Below are 22,782 nucleotides of genomic sequence, written 5' to 3' on the forward strand. Positions count from 1 at the left end.
AGGTCTTTGTTTTAATAAAGGGGGGGGGGGGGGTCATGCCAGCGTCGATGTAAATTGACTGAGAGGTCACGTGATCAGTACCAGGTCAACATGGAGCTGTTTGTGTAAGGTATAGCTCAGATATGGTTGTACAATGCTACAGGTAAAACTAGGAGTATGTCGGGCTCGATAGTAGAGGCTAGCGTCTATACAGGTTTGTAGGAGCCTGTTGAAGCTGCAGTCGGTTGAAATATGTTATGTCTATACCATAAGTAGCAGGAAAATATGAGTTTGTATGCGTCATTCAGCCAGCCTCTCCCAAGAAATGCTTGAGATATATTTAAATAAAATATAAATGAATCGAGGAACCTGAGTTAGTGTTTGTGAGTTGGGTCTATTGAAAGATATTTTTAACATTTGCTGGCAACACCTTTCACTTAAAACCTATCACACCAATCCCCTATCCCACCTATCCACTATCCCACCTATCCCCTATCCCACCTGTCCACTATCCCACCTGTCCCCTATCATACATATCCCCTATCACACCTATCCCCTATCGCACCCATCACACGTATTATCTGCAGATAGAAAAGTTATTAGTTTTTCACACACACACACACACACACACACACACCGTGGGCGTGGCTTGATCTACCTGGCTCCACGCCTGACGTCACTACAGGATGACGTCAATTAAACATGACGCTCGATCAAGTGACTCCTGACCCAGTTATCTTACGTTTTGATGGAATTAACACTGTATAATAAGTTTATGTAACGTTTGCTCAGTTATCACATTGGCGTAGACTATATTACAGCCAGTGTTAAACCTACCACTAGTGTACGCAGTCAGTTTCAGACCTACCACTGGTGTACACAGCCAATGTTAAACCTACTATTAGTGTACACACCCAACGTTAACCGTACCATAGCGGATAGCAAGAACGTAGTATTTCACCATTTCTAGTAGCTATCGTCTGTTTAACTAAGTCTTTGGGCTGAAATTACTTGCTCAACATTTCTCTAAATCAACATTATCTCATTTCATTAGTTCAGTTTTAATCAGTGTTTCAGACTTTTTCGGGTGGGTGGGGGCACTTGAAAGTTTCGGGGCTCGGGGCGTACTAAATTTTCAAGAGGGTGGGGGCGGACACTGGTAAAAGTATCTGTTTTCTATATAAATACTATTTCGTTTCAAGTGTAGGGTTTTCAAGGGTGGGTGGTGGTAGACGCTCTTAGCCGCCCCCCCCCCCCCCTTTCCCCAAGAGATGCATAAAAGAAACTCTGGTTTTAATGAAATAGTGATATATATTATGAAAAGCGAATTTCCGATAGAAGTGTGAAAGTTTTGACATATTACATGAAGGATACATTAAAATAAATGTACAAGCATAACATAATTATACAATGATAAAAAAAAGATAACGAGGTCCGTTTTGTCAAGCTGAACCTTTTAGTTAGTGATAGTATAGTATTGTCATGATCTTCTAACAATATCAAGTGCAATAACGAAATATCAAGTCCTTTTCGTTATTATTATTAAATTAAGTCAATAAACATATGTCTATTGCATGTTGTCTATAACTTAGGCAACATATAGTTGACATAAAGCTAGGCAGACTTATACACAGCCTACGACCTATCTCACAAGACCCGCGTCTGCTGGTGCGTACTGGGTAGTTATCCCACTGTTAATGCGTGGAAATTAGGTTAGGTGTTTGTTTTTTAAAATCTAGATTCTTGACCTACTAGCATTGTCCAGAAATAATTGTGCTCGACAACTAAACTTTGTACTGTACTTTAATTTTTGTTTTATTGTTTCCCTTTATGAATTGAAAAAAATATATCTTAAGGCCTACCTGATAAACATTTTTAAAAAATGATTTCAAGTAAAGAAATATTGGTTAGAAAATCAAAATTCTAATACATAAAAATGACAAAAATTGGGTGGGATGAGACAGACAAAAAAATGTCAACCATGCTATTAATTCCATTAAATCATTGTTCCCATTAAAGTTTTATGGTTAATGTTTTTAGCGCAATTTCCATTCTGGAGAATTGCTTTTATTAACTCGTCATTTCTGGGAATGTATGGATGGATGAATGGATGGATGTGTGTCCGCAGCTTTAAGTCATATCTCCTCCTCAACGAAGCAATATCGAGGACTAGTTCCAAAAGCAAATATGTTAAGCAAGTTACGAGGATGAACATAGGCCAAAAAAATTCCGGGTTTCTTTCATGGATTTCCTGGAAAAGCCAAAAAACCTTTCAAAAATGCAGTTTTTTGCCCATATCTCGGCAACCAGACCAATAAGCGACTTGAAACATGTACCAATCGATTCCTGCCATAATTTAGAACAATATTGCCGAAGAAAGTTTTCAAAAATATCCTTTCGTTCGGTCACAAACATTTTTTTTAATTAATTAAAATTTGGACCGAATTAGTAGGCATTTTTATCCAACCACACCACACGCGTCATCACGTTCAATAGCTGCGCCATCACGTTCAATGGCTGCGACATCACGTTCGGTAGCTAGGCGCGCAATGGTTTTTAGTCATGTAACGCTATTGTAAATAAAACATGTAAAATACTGAAATTTTTTTAAAATAAAAAACGTTTTAATAACTAACCAATGGTTTTATTAGCCCTGCTCTTGATTTACGCTACGACAGAGCTATTTTTAGATAACATAAGGAAATTGCGCTTAAATGTCACTAGACTTTTTAATTAACTTGTTTTTTTTTAAATTTATTTAATTTTAATATTCTTTTTACGTATTGTATTTCTCGTGGTTGAGCTGCAGCCTATGCTTCTCAGGATAAAGTAGAGTAGGCCCTAAGTTGAGATCTGCTAGATCTTTACACGTCACTTTTACATGACATAATGTATTTTACAAACTCAACATTGTCAACATTCTAATATAGATCTAGATTCTATAAAAATGGACAAAAAAAATAGGGTAGGGGTGTGGGAGAGAGACAGAAAGTGTAACGAACGAAAAGACTGCTGTCCCAATCTCAACGATGCTATTAATTCTATCAAATTATTTTATTCATTTTTCAAATGTAAAGTTTTAAGGGTTTTTAAATGTTTATTATTTTTTTTTTACACGTTTCAGATGTTGTTTAATGAGAATAGTGAAAGAGTGTGAGAATAGGAGAGAGAACAAGTTTTAGAAAGAAAACAGTTTCATTAGACTTATACTCTAGGGCCTTATGGAGTACAAGATCTAGATCTATAGGCCTAGATTTACAGAAGTGATTTGAAATAGATCTAGATCTAGGGCCTAGTCTAGATCTATTCTATTTCCGACTCGGCAAATAATTTTCTTTTCCCACCTGGCAACAGGCAATTGCGCGCCTAATTTCAAGAAAATGGCAGAAAAAGTCGCTCACAATGGGAATTCGTCTTAGTAAGTAGTTAATCTAGATTCTACATTTACTATAATATTTGCAGCGCAATCTTTCTTATTTAAACTTTAAACAATTTAACCGCCTACTGTTTGCATGCATACAGCAATATTCGTAAAAGCAAGCTTATTTTAAAATAACTTGTTTATGTCTTGGCCCTTGGTGGATGTAAACTATTGTAAACCAGAGTTGACATTTTTACTGAAATCAGCCTAGACTAGCTTATTAATTTTCCTAATCAGGCATTAGCTAGGCCTATCTGTATGGCATTTTTGAAGACTGCACGGGCTGTATTTTTGTTTTAGGCTTTTGAATTTAATTTGGTTAGTCTCTAAGCACCATATGCCACAAATAATGTAGGCCTACTCTAAATGTAGGCACTAAGGTCAAAAAAATGTCCAATCTGCAGACCAAATTTGAAAATATTTTTTTTATAGGCCTAGGTCTACATACATCTAGAGAATATAGTCCTAAATTAATAAAATCTAAATAGAATCTATCTATATACATTGGTATGATTAGGCCTACAATTAACATATTTTCCATTTGTATTAGATTAGGGTTTTCATTGTGTTTGTTGAATACTAACTTTAAATTAGTGCGAAAAGACATAAAGATGGAGTTAGTGATTTGCTGCCCTCAACTCATTGCATCATGTCAAAGCAACCACCTGTACTGCCCACATTTATAACGCTCATTACATAAAGCCCACACGGTACAAAGGCAGTCATTGACACAAAACATCAACAACAGACAAGGCAGACTGAGGAGAAGCCGAAGAAGAAGCGGCAAAACAAACATACAAAACACAATGATGTGCCTAAATTTCATTTATAATTAATATTTCTACAGTGTAATTAACTAAATTCATTACAAAAGTTGAGGTTGCTGTGTAAATTATGTTATAGTATTTTTTACTTATTAGTGTTATACCATAATTCTATTAAACAACAAAAAAAAAAACCCACATCAATTCACTTTTTTTTTCAGAAAAAAAATTTCCTTTGTGACTTTTTTTTGTTTTTTTTCATGTGACTTTTTTTCACCATACAAGGACCTCATTTTTTCTAGTTAAAATTTAGGTTTAGAGAATTATAATTTGTACCTTTGGACAGAAATCCTAGATCCTGGTATGATTAAATTTTAAACAATCTAGGTCTACACCTAAATAATAAATAGGCCCACAGGCGTAGCGAGGGCGGTGCGGCCTGAACCAGACAATGCTACATCCAACTGTGTTATCAAAAGACTATAGATAAACAACATTACTATTAAGTCTGTAGTGATTAAAGCTTTTATACATACATGGACATATTTAAATTATAGGCCTAAGGAGGCCACACACATACATGTATATTATATATATATATATATATATATATATATACTTTTTTCTTGGGGGGGGGTGACACCCGACCTAGCGACGCCACTAAATAGACCTACTATATGTAGTAGCCTACATAGTACATTGTCTAATGTCTATATGCTCATCTGTTAGTCTATAAAAATATAATTATTTAGTGGTACCTTAGTTAACAAAGTTATTAAACCTTTATATCCTTAATTTTAACTCCGTAATGTAATTAAATCTAAAAAATAACCATTTTACCTAGGCATATTTCTCAGTCATAGACTGGAACTTTTTGAAAGTCATGAAGATGCTCTATTTTGCTCAAACGCACCAACTACTTAAACTAAGCAAGTGCAAAAGAAGAGAATAAAATAATGTGGAAACATAGGATAGAGCTAGCAGAATTAAAAAAAAATTATATTGATTTCTGAACAGGTTTACTGTATGTTTGTAGAGAAAGCTAAATAAATTAGCAATGGTTAGGGCCTAGGCCTATATATAGTATCATTAAATGTATTCGGCTAATGCAAGTGTTTCATAAGTTATTAAATAAAAGTTGCTGATCGATGATTTTTTTTTCTTCATATAGCCATGATGAACATCAATACTTGAGTGCCATTAGAAAGATAATTGATCATGGGGTCCTCAGAAGTAACAGGACTGGTGTTGATACCAAGTCAATATTTGGAATGCAAATGCGGTATTGTCTTAGAAACAGTAAGTGCTTAATCAAAGTAATCTTTTGCTTTCTTTATGCCAGTTTTATATAGTAAAGAGGCTGTTCTATGCAGGTTATGGAGAGATGTTTTTATTGTATAAACTTTATCACTGGTTATTTTTCTGTGGTTTAAAACAATCTGATCCATCATTCACTAGTTGTATGGGAAGAGAGTTTGTTGATAGTTTAAGTTATATCAGATAGAGGCAGATTCTCTCTGCTAAGGAACTGACAGCGCAACACAATTAAGTACTACATGTCAGCTTGTTATGCTTTTGTCCAACCAAGAACAAACTACAAGCCAGCAGTTGTTTGATTTTGAGTTGTCTCTCCTAGATGAGTTGTTGTCCACAGCTATCGAGCCTCATCTGCCCAGGGGTTGGAACTTGAAACTTTTCGGTTCAGAACCATGAGCTTAACCCACCCTAATATGCCAACCTTCTCTGTATTTTGTCTTCTTTCCTTTAAATTTTCTTGTCTGCAACCTTTGTTGTGTAATGAGCCCTTTTATTCATTTTTTTTTTCCAAAAATATTTGAGTCTGCCTAAGTTATATTTTACTGCTGTCATTTCAATTTCAATGGCAGAACCAGACTGGAAATAATTGTGTGGGACTACACTGTTCTAATTATTATTTATTAATGCATCTTTATATGATACATTCATCAAAGAGTCAAATTAAACCATCTACGTCATATATTTTTGGTTCAATTTGTCTTTGATTTTAAATATAACTGGCTCATAGAGAAAGAACTGTTTTATGGCTTTTTCAGTTACCCCTTCGTAATTAATGTAAATTCCTATAATATGTAACTTAGGTTTGTATCAAATTTCCATGTAGTCTCAGTTATATTCACCTGTCATGTTTTTTTTTACTAGCCTTTCCCCTGTTGACAACAAAAAGAGTTTTCTGGCGGGGAATATTGGAAGAGCTTCTGTGGTTCATTCGAGGGTCAACCAACGGCAATGAGCTCAAAGAAAAAGGTGTTCACATATGGGATTCTAATGGTTCCAGAGAATTCCTGGATAATAGAGGTCTACGAGATAGGGAAGAAGGTAGCATGTTTGTTTACATATTCTTACACTTGAACTCGAATGTTATTTTTGTATTCGATCATGCAAAATGTCCTAAATATTTGTGTTTTTATAGGTGATCTAGGTCCAATTTATGGATTTCAATGGCGGCATTTTGGGGCTGAATATTCAAACATGCATGCTGACTATGATGAGAAAGGTGTGGATCAATTAAGAGACGTCATAACAAAAATAAAAAATGCACCCAATGATCGAACCATTGTGATGTGTGCTTGGAATCCAAAAGGTATTTATGAAATATTTTTTACAGCCTACCGTCAGTGGAATTCATTCACTTACTGATGGTTAGTTGCTTATTTCAAAGGAAGTCTGAAATATTTTTCAGACATGCTTACTGTCCCACCAAAAATGATATTGTTCCAGTAAGTTACGAAAAAATGTGTCTCATTCCGCCTTTTCAATTTTGTTGAAGTTTGTACATAAACATAAGCAAATAAATACATTTTTATTTTATTTTGAAAAATGAACTGCAAAAGTAGAGAGGGAAATGCAATTATTTCACTTCTGGCAATCGTTTCTGATTCAATATGTACGTTTAAAACTTAGGCATACATGTTGATCAATAAATTGTCTGTCGCCAAGATTGCAATAGCTTTGAAAATGTATACAATATTTTAGATATATTCAGAGGAAGGAATGAATACCTAAATGAGTAATCATTTGATTTATTATCGTCGATAGTACATAGCAAATGAGCAGCACTTGAGCATGGAAAGCTAGTCAAAGAATCTTTAATAGTTTCGGATTGTTGTAGCATCAACTAGTTTTAAATCAAACCTATAGTGATATTAACTACATACTAAAACGACATGTAATTCTCATATCAAGTAGGCCTACTACTGTTAGACTTTTTAATTATTTTTAACATCACAAAGTAGCATCCATGCACATGTTCCTCTTTTTGCCTTCAAAATTCAAATTCCATTTTTTAGTATGGCTGTTCCTATTTGGGTAGTCTGTTAGTGAAAAATTTACTTTCATTGGTAGCGTATGTTATTTTGATTGCATTCTGTTGAGGCGAATATGAAAAAATATACTTACAAACTTATACTTATTATATTTTCTCAAACCATGACTAACTTTAATTTTATTTATGTAGATCTTCCTATAATGGCACTACCTCCCTGCCACTGTCTGGTCCAGTTTTATGTTGCCAATGGTGAACTCTCTTGTCAATTATATCAGAGATCAGCTGATATGGTAATATTTGTTGATATTTTTTAATTAGAAATTGCCTTTGACAAGGCTGCAGACTTGTACATTTTTGACACTGATGTTACAATATTATGATCATGCCTAAACAATAACACTATTGCCTTATTTGTTCTTAATTGTATATTATTGTATGGGATTACCTCCAATACTTTTAAGTATTAAGCGACAATAAGTTATTCACCGTTTGGTCAGTTGACTGTTTAAAATATTCATTGTATAAGTAATATAACTTACGAGCCTACCCACGGCATATCATATGCAGCTATTTAGTTGTTTTATTTTCTACTTTTCAGTAATTCATAATTTGTGAATTCGACAGTACCAATGCTGCCACTGAAAATATTTGCATTAAAACACTATCAGTAGGTCGTTAAGAACAACACTACCCTCACCTTCATTTCCTCCTTTCCCCTAACCCTTACCCTACACCCCCCCCCCCCCTGTGAAAGCAGCATCCTCTTAGTTAGCTCCCCTAAGTTTAAAATCGTTTCAAACTAAATTATCTGCCCCTAATAGCCGTCACTTAACCCGGCTCTACGAATGTAAACATTTAGCGTGAACCACAGCTCACCAGACCATGTAGGGGTGGGTTGGTAGGGAGCGCGGTTACAGCTTGTTTTCTAGCGTCTCCCAGAAGAGAATTATATATATAGATAACCATCATAACTAGGGTGTCGCCTCAGATTTTAAACTTAATTATTGTTCATGGTGACTTTAAAAATTAAAAACTAAATTTATTTTCCTTTAATTTGATACCAATTTTATTTATCTGATTTATCAGTAGCCTAGAAAATTATTTGTGGAAAAATGCGCGTTTGTTTTTAAATGGCTACGATAATAAGACTATTTCAGTGATATGGTGGGTTAGTTTTTTAAGGAGTGTTTTTGTGACGCTATCAATCGTTCAGTGCCGTTCAGAAATGTGGCGTCTGCTAGATTTCTTCCCATTCACTGTGGGCAAAATGGGTGGGCTTAGTTAGCTGGAATAAGTGAACTGATCAATTTTTTGTTTCTTTTGACATGAATGTTTTAACTGTTTGACTTTTCATTCTATATTGTAGGGGCTTGGAGTGCCTTTTAATATTGCAAGCTATGCTCTCCTTACCTGCATGATTGCACATGTGACTGGATTGAAGGTACACTACATTTTCAACCTTAGTCTATTTGATTTGTCAACATTCAGTACATTTAAATTGACGATGACACAAAAGGAATTAAAGACGACTGAAAGACTTAATGAATATTTTCGGTTGTCAGTTGAATATAGACAATATGGTCTCCTCTCTCTTTATTTTTTTGCTATAATTGTTTGTGATTTTTAGTCAGTGTTGTTTCAGGTAGTTAGTTCTGTATTATGTTCTAGCACTTAGATGCATGCTTTTCATTTAAATGAAAATAGAATCCCTTATGTTGTTGCTTATAAGGGGTCATCCATAAATGACATCACACTCTGAGGGGGGTCTGTAATCTTGTGACTGTGTGATGAGGGGGAGGGGGGGGGGGTGTTCAGATGGTGTGACGTCCCACTTTTGCATTATAAAAAAGCAATGTTAGAAAACAAAATTTAGTGGTTATTTTGTGTGTTAGAAACCTGTTTTAACAAATTGTAATAGGAATTGATTAAAATACTCTATGTAGACAGTTCAGACAAGATTTTAGAAAAATATCGTATTTTAAGAAAAATTCAACTGCCATTTGGAGGAGGGGGGGGGGGGGGGGAGTTGTGAGGTGTGATGTCATTTTAGGGGGGGTCTGGCTGTTATTGACAGGGGAGAGGGAGGTAAAAAAAAATTGTCAAAAAAAGTGTGACGTCAAAAATGTACTTTTTAATCCAGGTTTTGAATTACTTTCAAATTAATTTTTTAGACTAAATAACTACCATGCTATTGTTTGTGTTTCAGCCTGGGGACTTTGTACACACTTTAGGTGATGCACATGTGTATGTCAATCATATCCAGCCTTTACAAGAACAGGTATACTTACATTATTACATTCTGGAAATATTTTATGTTAGCAGTTCATTGATAGCAAAACATAATTGTTAATGCTTTTAGAGAATTGTAAAATTTTAGGATCTTGTTTTTGTTTACACAGTTGAAGAACAGGTATATACTTACATTATTACATTTCTGCAAATATTTTATGTTAGCAGTTCATTCATAGCAAAACATAATTGTTAATGATTTTAGGGAATTTTAAAATTTTAGGCTCTTGTTTTTGTTTACACAGTTGAAGCGCGAGCCCCGTGAGTTCCCATCTTTGTTAATCAAACGACAGGTCAGTGACATAGAAGACTTCAAAGCTGATGACTTTGAGATACTGAATTACAATCCCCACCCAAAGATACAAATGGACATGGCAGTTTAAACCCATGATGTAGAAATGTATGTTCAGTATTTTATCAAATGTAAATTTTTAATTTTTAGAATAATTTCTGATGAACCTTTTTGCTTAAGTAGTTTATATATATATATATATATACATTTATCTGCACATGTATTAAATCAACTTAATTTTAAAATCACTTTAAATGTGCAAACTGTAATGTAATTGTCAAAATCTTCAAATGTTTCACCTTATTTTTTTTTTATTTTTGTTATTTTCTAGATTATGAAGTGTAAATGTCTTTTTGTACATAATTATAAATGTGTCACCAGTTGATTAACCTATATAACCTAATGATTCTAGTTTTATAAATTTGTTAACTCTTATTTTTTTATAACACATCAAATTTAAATTGTTATAAAATTTTGTTTTTCTTTGTTTCTTTATTTTAAATTTTTAAAATAGTTAACATTTTTCCCAAGAGGTTTTTTTATATATAAAAAGAACTAGTTTATAATTTTTTTCAGCACTTACATCTATTTATAAACTTTAGTGTACATACATTTAAAAAATTATGAATAGCTTCCACTTAAAATACCTGTCAAACCATAAACCTTGAATATACCTTAGTCTATTTTGTACATAACATTGTTTTGATATTGTGCTATTGTCTTTCAATTGCATTATAAACCTTGATATTGTAATTAATGTTGATACAGTAGATGTTTTTAGTGCTAAACATTGGGATACCACAAAATAATGTGTTCACCTGTATATATTCTTTGCCAAGTCAATGCCCATTGTTATTGAATATTTATGACTAATGCGAGGTCACTATTGATGTGTTCAAATCTGATGCTTTAATAATTTGACAGCAATTTTTTCTACACACCCAATAGTTCAGCAGAGTTTTGTAACCTTCAGTGGAATTTGTTAATCATTAAGTACAATAGTAAATAATTTTACAAATATTCTTGCTGCCAGTTGTTTGTAAAAGGGAAAATTGCCTGTTCACTAATGAATAATCACTTCAATTAGAAATGGGGTAAAGTGAAGGTTAGTGGGCTTATCTGGATCTGCTTCAGATTTTCAAGTTGAGTGACCATAAACTGATATTACTTATAATATATTTCTTACTTAAAAGTGCTGTCAAATTATTCAGAGCTTTAATGTTGATGTATTGTCCCATAAAACCAGATTTCACTGCCCATTGTAAATACAATATGAACTAAATAAAATTGTTATTCTTTTATTTTGTGGTAAATAAAATAAATATATACATTAAAAGTACAGGCCCAAAACCCCTAAAAATATTTTGGGATTGGCCAACACTTCACAGCCACATTTACATACCAGATTTTGTATATCATGATCATAATTTCATTACATAGGACATTACACACACTATTAAAAAATATCACACTGAGGCAGATATTGTAAACATTTTTTATTTTTCCTTTGGAAAGCTAAGGACCAGGTCACAGAACTATTTACATCCTCTTTAAGCATGCAGTAACGTTTTTAAAGAGGTAAAGAACAAATACACCGAGGATTATCTTCCTGTTAGAGACCTGTTAAATAATGGTAATCGCTCTCTAAATATGGAATGGGAATTAAAATGCATCATTGGAGTAATGAGAAAGCTCTAGTATTATTTTCATGGATAAATAACTATGTACAGTTTAAAAATGAATCATTCTCTCAGGGGAAAAAATGTGCATACTGCATAAAATTCCACCTTATGGAAAAATCAGCAGAAAAATATTGAAATTGAGACAAGCTAAAACAAGCAAAAATGATATCTTAATTCAGTATAGACAGGAGCAATTAAGAAACTTGAATTTAGTTGCAAACAAAATAAGTTGTTTAGCATGTTTTTGCTACTGACAGAAAACATTCAGTTTAAGTTTTGTTTTTCTTATTTAAATAGTCACAAAGAATTAAAATAAAGAACAGAGGGATAGCACTACTGCCTAATGAACAGATTAAAACTGAAGAAGCTGCTACTGTGAGCTTCTGATACAAGTGAACAACTTCACCATACTGCTCTGGCTATGATTCTGTTGAGCAATACACAACAATCAGTAAACAGAAATAAGATATGCATGGGCAACAGGTTTTATTGCTTGACTAAGCCAGCATAGAACAAAATAATATATAAAAAATAAGACCTTGCTAGTCTTAATATAACTCTTGCAATGCCACTTCATATGATACAATAAAGTATTCATTGAGTAATTAAATAATCATCTTGTATGTCTCAAACCCTGAACAAAATCTGAGATCTACATGATAATACAGCTGCATTAAAATCATGTTGTAAAAATGTCTTATGAACATTGAAAGTCAGTAGATGATGAGTGAAACTAATACAAAACAGTGACCACTCAAAACTGGGGAAACAATTTACCGTTTACTAGCCCACAAAATCCCTGTATTAGAATCAAACCCAATAAAAAATTTAAATATATATAAAAATATTTTATTTTGTTTATTTATTTATAGGATTTCATCTCAATACTAAAGTAATTTAAAAACAAAAATCTGTATAGCTAGTATAAATAAAGATGTTTTACTACAGCTGTATCTAGAGGAAACTATTTTCATCTAGGATATGCGTTTCTTGAACCCCTCTTAAATCACATTTCTTCATTCACCTCCAGTTAGCCAGCTGCTGCATTCATTCAGAGGGGAAGCCTTTGCTAGGACATCTGCAAATCATCTTCAGTAGGTGGTGGTGTTAGCTCAGCATCACGGTTTATACTCTGGTGAAAAAGTAGGGAAAACATAACTTCCACCATATATATATTGTATACATTATGCTCAAATGTGTCATGCTGTTGCTCTTTAAAGGGTATATCACTGTTCTCCCCAAAAAGAAGACCTAGTTTTTTATTATATTTCTAGTTGGTCAATAGTGCTTGTTTACTTATTAAAAAAATAATTAGATAACACTTAGCAGGATAATACAGAAGCTGTAATGCTATATAATTATACGAGCTGACCCGTGACGTAGCATACACCGCTATTTAGTTTAATTCCTATTTTTTAGCTGCGACTGAAAATATTTTGCTTTAAAACACCATCAGTAGCTAGTGAAGGACAATTATCCTCACCCTGACTTTCCACACCTCTCCCCGCCCCCCACCTCCGTGAAAACAGCCATCTGACGACAGTTTACAGGCAATAATGAAAGGAGCAAGCAGTACATGTTATTATCTCCCCTTAGTTTCAGTTCGTTTAAAAACTAAATTATCTGCCCCTAATAGCCGTCACTATTATTGTAAACAGCTCACCAGACTGGTGGGGGTGGTGGTGATAAAGTCTGTTGAGCTTATGTCTTTGTGTCTGGCATGGTCCCAATGAAGAGAATTATATATAGATTCTACTTTTCACTAATTCATATTTTTAAAAATTCTACACTACCAATGCTGCGAGTGAAAATATTTTGCTTTAAAACACTATCAGTAGCTCATTAAGGACGATTGCCCTCCCCCTCCTCGTGAAAGCAGCCGTCTGTGACGACAGTTTACAGACAACAATGAAAAGATCAAGCATAATTTATAATTACCCCCCCCCCCCCCTAGTTTCAAATAGTTTAAAAACTGATTTATCTGCCCCTAATAGCCATCACTTCTATTGTTAACATTTGGGGTGAACCATAGCTCACCTGACAGGTGGTGATGGGGGTGGTAGCGATATGCCTAGAAAGCGGGGTAGGAACGGCTAAGCAGCGTGGTGTCTTGTATGGTCACAATGAAGAGAATTATATATATAGATATTTATTAAATAAATTAAAAATAGGGATAATGATATTTAATAATCATGAACATGGTGTGTGGATATTTTTATAGAATCGCTAATTATAGTTGGCAGTGGCGCTCATCATTGCTACGGGCATTATGATGAGATGTGTTTGTTGTTGGTGCGGCCATGAATTAATTTTTAATTTAATAAAGTTTAGTCTACAAAGAGTACTACCCTCGCTGCCTAGCAACCAAAAAGTTAAGGTTAAATACAGCGTATGCGAAGTCTCAATATTTATATACAAATAAACAAATATTTCTACCACCGACTTTTAAAATTTAAACTGAACTTTAATTTTGAGAGCACTATGATAAAAAAAAAACCACTTTACACTTGAATTAAGGATAAATATTTTGAAAGTATGTTATTTAAAAAATAACAGTTTATGAAAAAGGTATAAATGAGTGTTAAAAAATAGCCACTTTATAGTATTAAAAAAAGTAAAAATTTAAATACTCTTCTGATGTGTCCAGGGTTAAGATACCAATAGAACTAACTTTTTCAACCATGAAACTTATAGGTAAACCAACATTAACCAATAATATAACTCTGAGATAGGCAACTCTGAAACTTATAGAAATGATGGGTACATTTACAAAAGGAAACACTAAGTTAGTATAACACGCAAAACAAACTATTAAACCAAAGATGTGTACACTTACGAATGGTACCATGGAACTACCAGTAAATGGAACTAGTTGATGTGGGGTCTGCTGTATAGAGTGGTTGGCTGCAACGTTGTTACTACTGGTATTAGCATGTTCTCCTCCAATTCTTGCCAGCTGTTGAGTGAGTCCAAGTAAACCACCCTCTGCCACAACCACATGCACATGAATCACATCTGAACAAAAACATTTCAAATTACAATACAAGAAATTTAAAAAAAAAAAAAAGATCTAAAAGTTTAAAAAGTACTAGTATAAGATATATAAAGCAACTTTTTAAAACATCACAACTGTCAGGCAGCAACATTCTGACCAACAAAGAATGATACTGTATTTTACCACCCCTCCCCCCCCCCCCCCCCAATGTTTGCCAGTGTCTGTTTATTAAACAGGTGCTGGGTATCAAGAAAAGTAACAACAAAACTGACAGATTTAAACAACATAATGTATTAGAGGTGTAATGAGTAGCAATGTAATGATACAAACCCCCAAAGTACAATCCAGTAGCGGTACACATCCTCCACAGACTTTGGTAAGATCCAACTCCAGAGGGAGACCTCATTTCTACAGATATATTCACTGTGTCTCCAGGGCCTAAACCATCTACCATTTTCCTATCAACCGTGCTAAGGTTGTCACCACTGCAGAATCTTAACTGGCATCCAGGAGGCCAGCGGTCTGTACCTAATTATAAAGGCAAAAGAGGGCATTGTTTTTTAAAGATTAAAAACTCTGTTTAACGATGAGTGATCACAAAAGAGTGATATGTTTTAGTTTAGGCCTAATTAATATTACTTTTTAACAAGTTTTTAGTTTGAACTCAAACACAAACTATCGTCCTAAGCCCTAACACTAACCCTCTAAAAGAATATTGTATTACTGCTAGCAACCTAAAAGCTAAACACTAAACTAAAACAGTCACTAAAACAACCTTTAGGTTAACTAAGCCACATCACTCACCTGAATTTTTTATTCTCCATGTCTTAAAAAAAGAAGTATTTGGAGCAACAGATTCTCCATCCCCAACAGTCACATCAGCAATGAATGCCATAGATGGCAAAGCAATAGAAGGCTGTTCAAAATCATAGTAGGAACAAACTGCATTCTGAAGATTCCTACATAGACAAATTAACTAAGTATGACAAGTCTAGACTTATGGGACTCATATAATATGAAATAATATAATATGAAATGATTATACTGAGCAAACTGCATTGCCTCCCCATAGCTAGGCGGAGCAAATATGTAAGCGCAAACATTCTTTGTGTATGACATTCAACTTTTTGAAGTTGTGATAATGTCATAATGGTTGTGTATCAGTCAGCTTGTTTTTCGAGGTGTGGGTCCAATTCTTTGGGATCTGTGGTTTGTTCTGCTATTTGTTTTCTTATTTTACTTACTAAATAAAAGCTGTTAATGAACTTTTGAAGTTACGGGTTAGGTTTGGTTTAGGCTTACCATTCATAAAGCCATTAAGGTTAGGATAAAGGCTGCACTAGGGTTATGGTTATGCTGTGTTTGTAAACACACGCGTCCGCAGTACAATCAATAACGTTACGGCGAATAGAATTGTTCTCAATTCTAATAGTAGGTTGATTAGGCCTAGAGCCTATGGCCTACTATTTATTTAATTTGAAACAAAACCACAGGAACCTACTTATTGTTAACATTGCAAGGTTTAGTATTATTAATTAAAAAATTAATAGGCCTAAGTATAAATTGGTCATAAGAAAAATAATTAATCAATGAATTGATGATTGGGGTTGTGTTGTGTTTGTAGGACGTAGTACAGAGTACAGTGTACAAGTGTTAAGTGTAGTGTAGGCACGAAGGTAGGCTTAGTTAGGCCTAACAAGCAGGAGTAAAGTAAATCTGGACACAAATTAACTTTGTAGCTTGACTTTAAAATTTCATAGTTATGCCTTTGTAGATCTAGCACTATTACTTAGATCTAGAACACACCAATTATTCATATCCAGAAAAAAGGCGCATGATTCAGGATTCAGCTTGTTTCCTAGGAGAGCTTGAAATTCAGCGATGAGAACATCACGATCGGTGGTTCCCAACGACCGAAACTGATCAAGCAGTTTCCCATCAAAATCATTGTCAATATCTATATCCATTATGATAAAGCCCCATCTGAGATGCCACAGGCAATACTCAAATTTGAACTCAACTTGGAGGTGAAATCAGTTATTGTGTAGAAACAAAAACTAAATCTACGTCGTCTCTTGACGTTCCCCTTTTTTTGATTCAGTGTAACCGGAAGTTGCAGTTGTCATTTCCTACACACATGCTATTGCGCATGCTCACCTGTAAAAGAGTTGTGGGAAAATATGTAAATTAGCCATGCGAAGTCAGTTTACAAACATGCGCAGATTTGCATAATGACTAATGTGTGAAACTGATGATCGTCGCGGAGTACAATTTATATAGAAAGATAATTGCGTCTATATTATCAATACATTATAATTCTACATACTACATATACATATCGAATAAACCTTCCCATTTAATGTTTCGAATCAAAGGTTAGGTGAATTGGTTGAGACGGATTCTACTATAGCAACCATTAGTAATTAGGTAGTCTTAACAGTAGAAAAACTTAAAAACATTTTTTGCTATTGACATTGGGATCATACATAAACGACACGTTACACTCATTGGAAGGAAGGCGGAGGGGGTAGGGCGGGCGGGGGTGGGGGGGGGGGAAGCCTGACTGACGAATTGTAAGGAATGGTTGAAAACATGTGACGACATAATGTTGCATTTTTTAAACTGAAGACTATTTTAAGCTGCACTTTATCAGCCTTTTAAAAACAATTATTAGATATTTATGTTTTTTTAAAAATAATACCTGTTTAGAAAAGTGTCATACAATTTGAGTAATGAACCTGCTGGTGATCCTGGTTCGCTAAAATTTTCGAATTAAATTTAAAGAGCCATCAATGATTTATGGTCAAAGGGAAAAAACACAATAAATATTTTCACCTAATCATCCCAGCGTAGTTGTGTCCCCTGATAGAAACAAAAATAGTTATATTTATAACTATAATTACACTACTATAAATATTGTTGAAAACTGTTCTTTGTTATTTATAGTTATATACAAAGTGTGGCATTATAATATTAAAAGGAAATCATTCAATATTTTTCTTCACAGTACATAAATAAACGCATGAAATTATAAACTTTTTTTAAAAATTTAAACATATGGTTCTATTTTAATTACAAATGTATCTTCACACTTTCTCCATTTAGAATTAAGTGAATAACTAGTTATTAATAATGATCACGATTTTCAATTGCACAACTATGAAAAAGGGACGCAATGTTTAATGTCCTATTAAGTTCAAAATGTTATCTTTGTTATTTCCCTTAGATTGTATTTTTTTCTATATAGTAAAAAAAAAAATAGTTAAAACAATGTTTTTTGTTACTTCCCTTAGATTGTAGTTTTTCTGTTGTTTTTTCGCCTCATTTCTGACGAACTTTATAGGAGACTTTATTCAAGGAACATGTAAAAAGGTGTGTATGGATATCGGTTTATTGAGAAATGAATTTAGTAGTCAGGGCATATTTTTTGTTTTCCGTGACTGGTACAGATTTGGGCTTCTCTATTTGAAGACGATCATAGGCAAATTTCTAAGGTGGACAAGTGGAATTATAGAGGGTTTTGGTGACTTTGTAAGCTGTACAGTCTCCTATTGTTAAAACTTAAAACTGTGAGGCTGTTTTATGAAAACAATATGAAATAATTAGTCTGGTATACAAGCACATGTGTCATAAGTAGTAATAATAACGTTTATAGACTGTCAATACTTGCATGATATATGACATAGACTACTTGTAGGATTTTTTTAAAATTGTAGTTCAAGAGCAGCCTTACGTGAGCCTTATCACGGACATTTGTATGATCTATACAAGTTCTATTACGGACCTTGGTATGATTTATACAGGTCTTAACTAGGACATGTGTATGATTTATACAGGTCCTAACACGGACATTTGTATGATTTATACATGTCATATTACGGACATTTGTATGATTTATACAGATCCTATTACGGACCTTGGTATGATTTATACAGGTCCTAACACGGACATTTGTATGATTTATATATGTCCTATTACGGACATTTGTATGATTTATACAGGTCCTATTACGGACATTTGTATGATTTATACATGTCCTATTACGGACATTTGTATGATTTATACAGGACCTGTCACCGAAATGTTTATTATTTATATAGGTCCTATTACAGTAAATATTACATTAAACTAATGCCGTCCAATGCAGATGAAGTAGAGTTCATCTTTTCCATTGAGAATATTTCTTGCAGTGGCGAGTACTTTACCCATGAACTTCTAGGGTCGTTACCAGGTCTTGACACCCGCGCTGATCTTGAATATTACAGCAGTATGGTCTAGTAAAGTTCCATTTTCCAACCAGACGGTCCATGTAGCAAGTGAAGTAGAGTTCACCTGTTTCTGTGACCTCGGCATAATCGTCCTTCACTAAAGAGCGGGTCAGCTCGTTAATATTGTTATTGTTACTATTCTTATCAGTATTATTACGGTGAACCTTCTTAAGGAACAAACTATTTTTAAAAAAAAAACATCAGTGAAAGGAAAAATACCAGACGAATCATAAAATAGTAAATTTATTTATATTATAACACAATAAATGAAACAATGTACAAGACATGTAAAACGGATGAACACATTAACAATTAATTAATTAAATTACTATTCACATTAAATGTATGACCAGTATTTATAATGCTTTTAATTTTTTTTTTAAATAATGCAAATTTAAATTAACAGGAAGTAGATTTTATAACTTCCTCCTTGGAGGGGGTATTGACCTGCGCAGTGAGTCAACATAGATCCACTCTAACGCCCTATCAGGGGGGAGAAGCTTACAGAAAAACAACCCGTCTTCAGGCCCGAGGTTTTCAGTGTGGGGCGTCTTGAACGCAATGCTAGTCACGTAGAGTTCTGTCCCTTTGGTCTCGACCTTCAACTTGGTTGTCTGCCACAGGACTTCGGAGTCCGTGACGATATCCGGTTCAAAGATGGCGCCCCTGCGGTACCGGTCATACCTCTGTCTCGCTGTGTCTGAAGCCGTGTTGTAGGCAGTTACAAAGCTAGCCTAGGGAAAAAATGATGTGTAATGTTTTAATACGATTTACATTTACTTACACTTGTGAACATTTCCTTCAGAGAATCGAAAAAATGGATATAAAAATCATATATAATGACAAGATTTTCTATGTACTAATAAAATAAAATAAATTGATTTTCCATTACGTCTCTATTCATATATATATATATATATATATATATATATATATATATATATATATATATATATATATATATATATATATATATATATATATATATATATATATATATATATATATTCATATATATATATATATATATATATATATATATATATATATATATATATATATATATATATATATATATATATATATATATATATATATATATTTATATATATTAAAAGCGTAGGTTGCTATAGCATTAATTCTTATTATGAATTCCCTACTAAAACTATAAGAGCGATCCATATGTCACACTGCATTGTCATCGGGTCTTGAAATATTTTTTAAACGCAAATAAGCCATACCAAAGTTCATATTTAGCTTGTATTGCAAATAAAACCTTGGGTAAAATATATTACTTATGACTAGCTAAAACCATACCACTGCCGCTGACTGATGACAATACGATCACTGACCATTGCTAAAATGTTACCTACATAAACCAACCCCACGTGCGAAACTGTATAAACTTTCTTTCACATCAGCTCAAATACCATTCGGAATTGACAATAATTATCGGGAGAGCGACCAATTACAATATCCCACAGACGGGCGGGAGTTTGTGTTTGTAGACGAGGGCTAATCACGTGATATTAAAACGTTGCCAGTCTCGCCAGAGGCAAAATCAGACACCGCCACACCCCCGCATCACATCTCAAATAACCACTACAGCCACACCTCACCCCACACCAGCACCACATCAATTACCATTACCACTAGCAACACCTCACACACGCTAACTTCAGACCACCTACCCCCGATATACATATATATATATATATATATATATATATATATATATATATATATATATATATATATATATATATATATATATATATATATATATATATATATATATATATATAATCCAAAACCACATCCCCTACCACCACCAATATCATCCCCCAAATACTATTACACACCCACATCACACCACCTAACAGCATCACCGACACCCTACCAAACGACTACACCGCACCAACCTACACCACCAAACACCATAACCACGTATCCTCCCTGAGCCCAACCTACGTAGTTCAAATCCCTGCACGTGTAGTTCTGGGCAATGGTCGAGTTCTTGACGTACGCCTGGATCCGCTCCGGACCCAGCATCTTGGCGGCGATCTCTTCTGGCGCCATCAGGGAGCTGTCGATGACGCCGCCGCCCCTGACGTCATCAGAGGACCGGATGATGTCGGAGAACGTGACGATTTTGTTGATGCCGTGTTCGGTGATGATGGCGGGCGGGAGGCCGAAGTCGTTGCTGTCCTTACCCACGAGGCTCTGCACCTGATGGTGGGGGGGGGGGGAATGACAAATAAACATTGGTTTAATCATCGAGTACATTCCACGGTGCGGTGTGAGTTCATATCAACAGAGACTTTAGTTATTAGATAGCAGGAGCGATATGATTGAGCATGCGCTACACAACACACGCGTATGCGAGCATACATAACGATACAAAAACCTAGATCCACACACACACACACACATACACACACGCGCGCATAGTTACACACGCGCATACACACATACATACAAGAAAATAAATACATACACATTCACACAGCCAACCACATCTAACACATTCCTACTCACTATGAAAAACTAACTGCGCGCACACTCATACATAGACGCATTCACATGTATACACTAATGCAAAAAAACAACAACACTCAGCCACCCAGCGGCTCACATATATCTCCCATTCACTCTTACACAAATACACTACTATACACACACACACACACCATACACGCACCTCCACCCCCCTCCCCAGCTCCCACATACACATTAACACACACATATACGTGACATGACATACAACAATGCTGGTTTAGCGCTGGGATGCATCACTTGATTACCTCAATCTCTGAAGAGTCTTTCCCTTCCATTCCAGACAGCCATTTCTGTGCCGTCCGCACCCAAAAAGATTCTAGATTTTTCTCCGTGCTGTCGCGAAGGAAGCGTATTGGCTGAAAAATAATAGATTGATTAAGGTTGTGTCCAAACCTCACCAAAAAAAAAAAAAAACAACCAACAAAACTATTTTAAATTATTTTAAATCGCTAAATGTTGCTGAAAATATTATATAACATTTCGATCACTCATCGTCACGTAGACAATATAACTTGAAGAACGTACATTGTATTACAAATATATAGAACTCAGTGTAACAACAGAATTTTGGATAAAATGTTTAAATCTTTATCAGAATATAAATCTACACAACAGGCCACCGAACACGTCAAGTGGAATTTATATAAAGCTAACACTTGGCTCAGTCCGATGTCTGCTTCGAAAACATAGCCTAAGACAATTTTTATAGGATTAATGTGTTAACAGTCTTATAATTTGTAAACGTTTCGGACAGCATGGTCGAACGGTCGCGCGCTCGCCTGACAACACGAAAGTCTCGGGTTTGAATACGATGGATATCTGATGGATACCTGACTCAGGGTATGGAAAAAATGGCGGCTAAGTATAGATATGATCACATGACATCTTTATTTGGCAATGTTACAAACACACGTAAACTCTACTCGATCTGCGATATTGAGCGCCAGGTCTGTTGAGCTTAGCTTACTTTTTTAAAATGCATTTTTTAGTGTTAACAGTAATCCAAAGTAAGTAAGTAAAGTCCCCTTTCAAACCTGACGGCCTATGCGGCAAGTGAAGTAGAAAGTAGAGTTCACTTGTTTCTGTGACCTCAGCATATGAAGGGATAGTGTGGTCAGCACTATGCCCAGCCGCATTTACTTTCCTTAACGTACCCATTAGAGCTGGGTGTACTCAGGATCGTTCTACGGACTTGAACCAGGATTAGACCTCGAGACTTTCGGGTTAGA

The 22,782-nt window shown here is 34.6% G+C and overlaps 3 protein-coding genes across 3 annotated transcripts in view; 1 reads left to right on the forward strand and 2 right to left on the reverse strand.

The window, feature by feature from the left end:
- Positions 1–3,301: 3,301 nt before the first annotated feature.
- On the forward strand, positions 3,302–10,248 carry LOC131937721 (thymidylate synthase). The gene is made up of 8 exons (XM_059295370.1): positions 3,302–3,397; positions 5,336–5,463; positions 6,343–6,519; positions 6,614–6,784; positions 7,658–7,758; positions 8,835–8,909; positions 9,675–9,746; positions 10,003–10,248. The coding sequence occupies exons 1-8, from the start codon at positions 3,360–3,362 to the stop codon at positions 10,138–10,140; spliced, it is 900 nt and encodes a 299-aa protein (XP_059151353.1). The 5' UTR covers positions 3,302–3,359; the 3' UTR covers positions 10,141–10,248.
- Positions 10,249–11,528: 1,280 nt separating this feature from the next.
- Positions 11,529–16,879, reverse strand: LOC131939922 (protein ILRUN). Its single transcript, XM_059298491.1, has 5 exons — positions 16,533–16,879; positions 15,531–15,685; positions 15,057–15,254; positions 14,568–14,746; positions 11,529–12,863 (listed from the first exon to the last, which is right to left on the reverse strand). Exons 1-5 carry the CDS (start codon positions 16,691–16,693, stop codon positions 12,801–12,803), a joined length of 756 nt encoding a protein of 251 aa, XP_059154474.1. The 5' UTR covers positions 16,694–16,879; the 3' UTR covers positions 11,529–12,800.
- Positions 16,880–19,264: 2,385 nt separating this feature from the next.
- The window catches only part of LOC131940024 (uncharacterized), a 61,766-nt gene continuing 58,248 nt past the window's right edge, over positions 19,265–22,782 (reverse strand). Inside the window, exons 5-7 of the mRNA XM_059298601.1 lie at positions 21,799–21,909; positions 20,966–21,223; positions 19,265–19,728 (exon numbers count right to left, since the gene is read on the reverse strand). Coding sequence (XP_059154584.1) covers positions 19,411–19,728; positions 20,966–21,223; positions 21,799–21,909 — 687 coding nt within the window. The 3' untranslated portion in view covers positions 19,265–19,410. The remainder of the gene's footprint in view (positions 19,729–20,965; positions 21,224–21,798; positions 21,910–22,782) is intronic.

The sequence above is a fragment of the Physella acuta genome, unplaced genomic scaffold (assembly GCF_028476545.2).
Source record: "Physella acuta isolate Inbredline_101_S28 unplaced genomic scaffold, ASM2847654v3 ptg000006l, whole genome shotgun sequence".
In the NCBI taxonomy this organism is placed as follows: Eukaryota; Metazoa; Mollusca; class Gastropoda; family Physidae; genus Physella; species Physella acuta.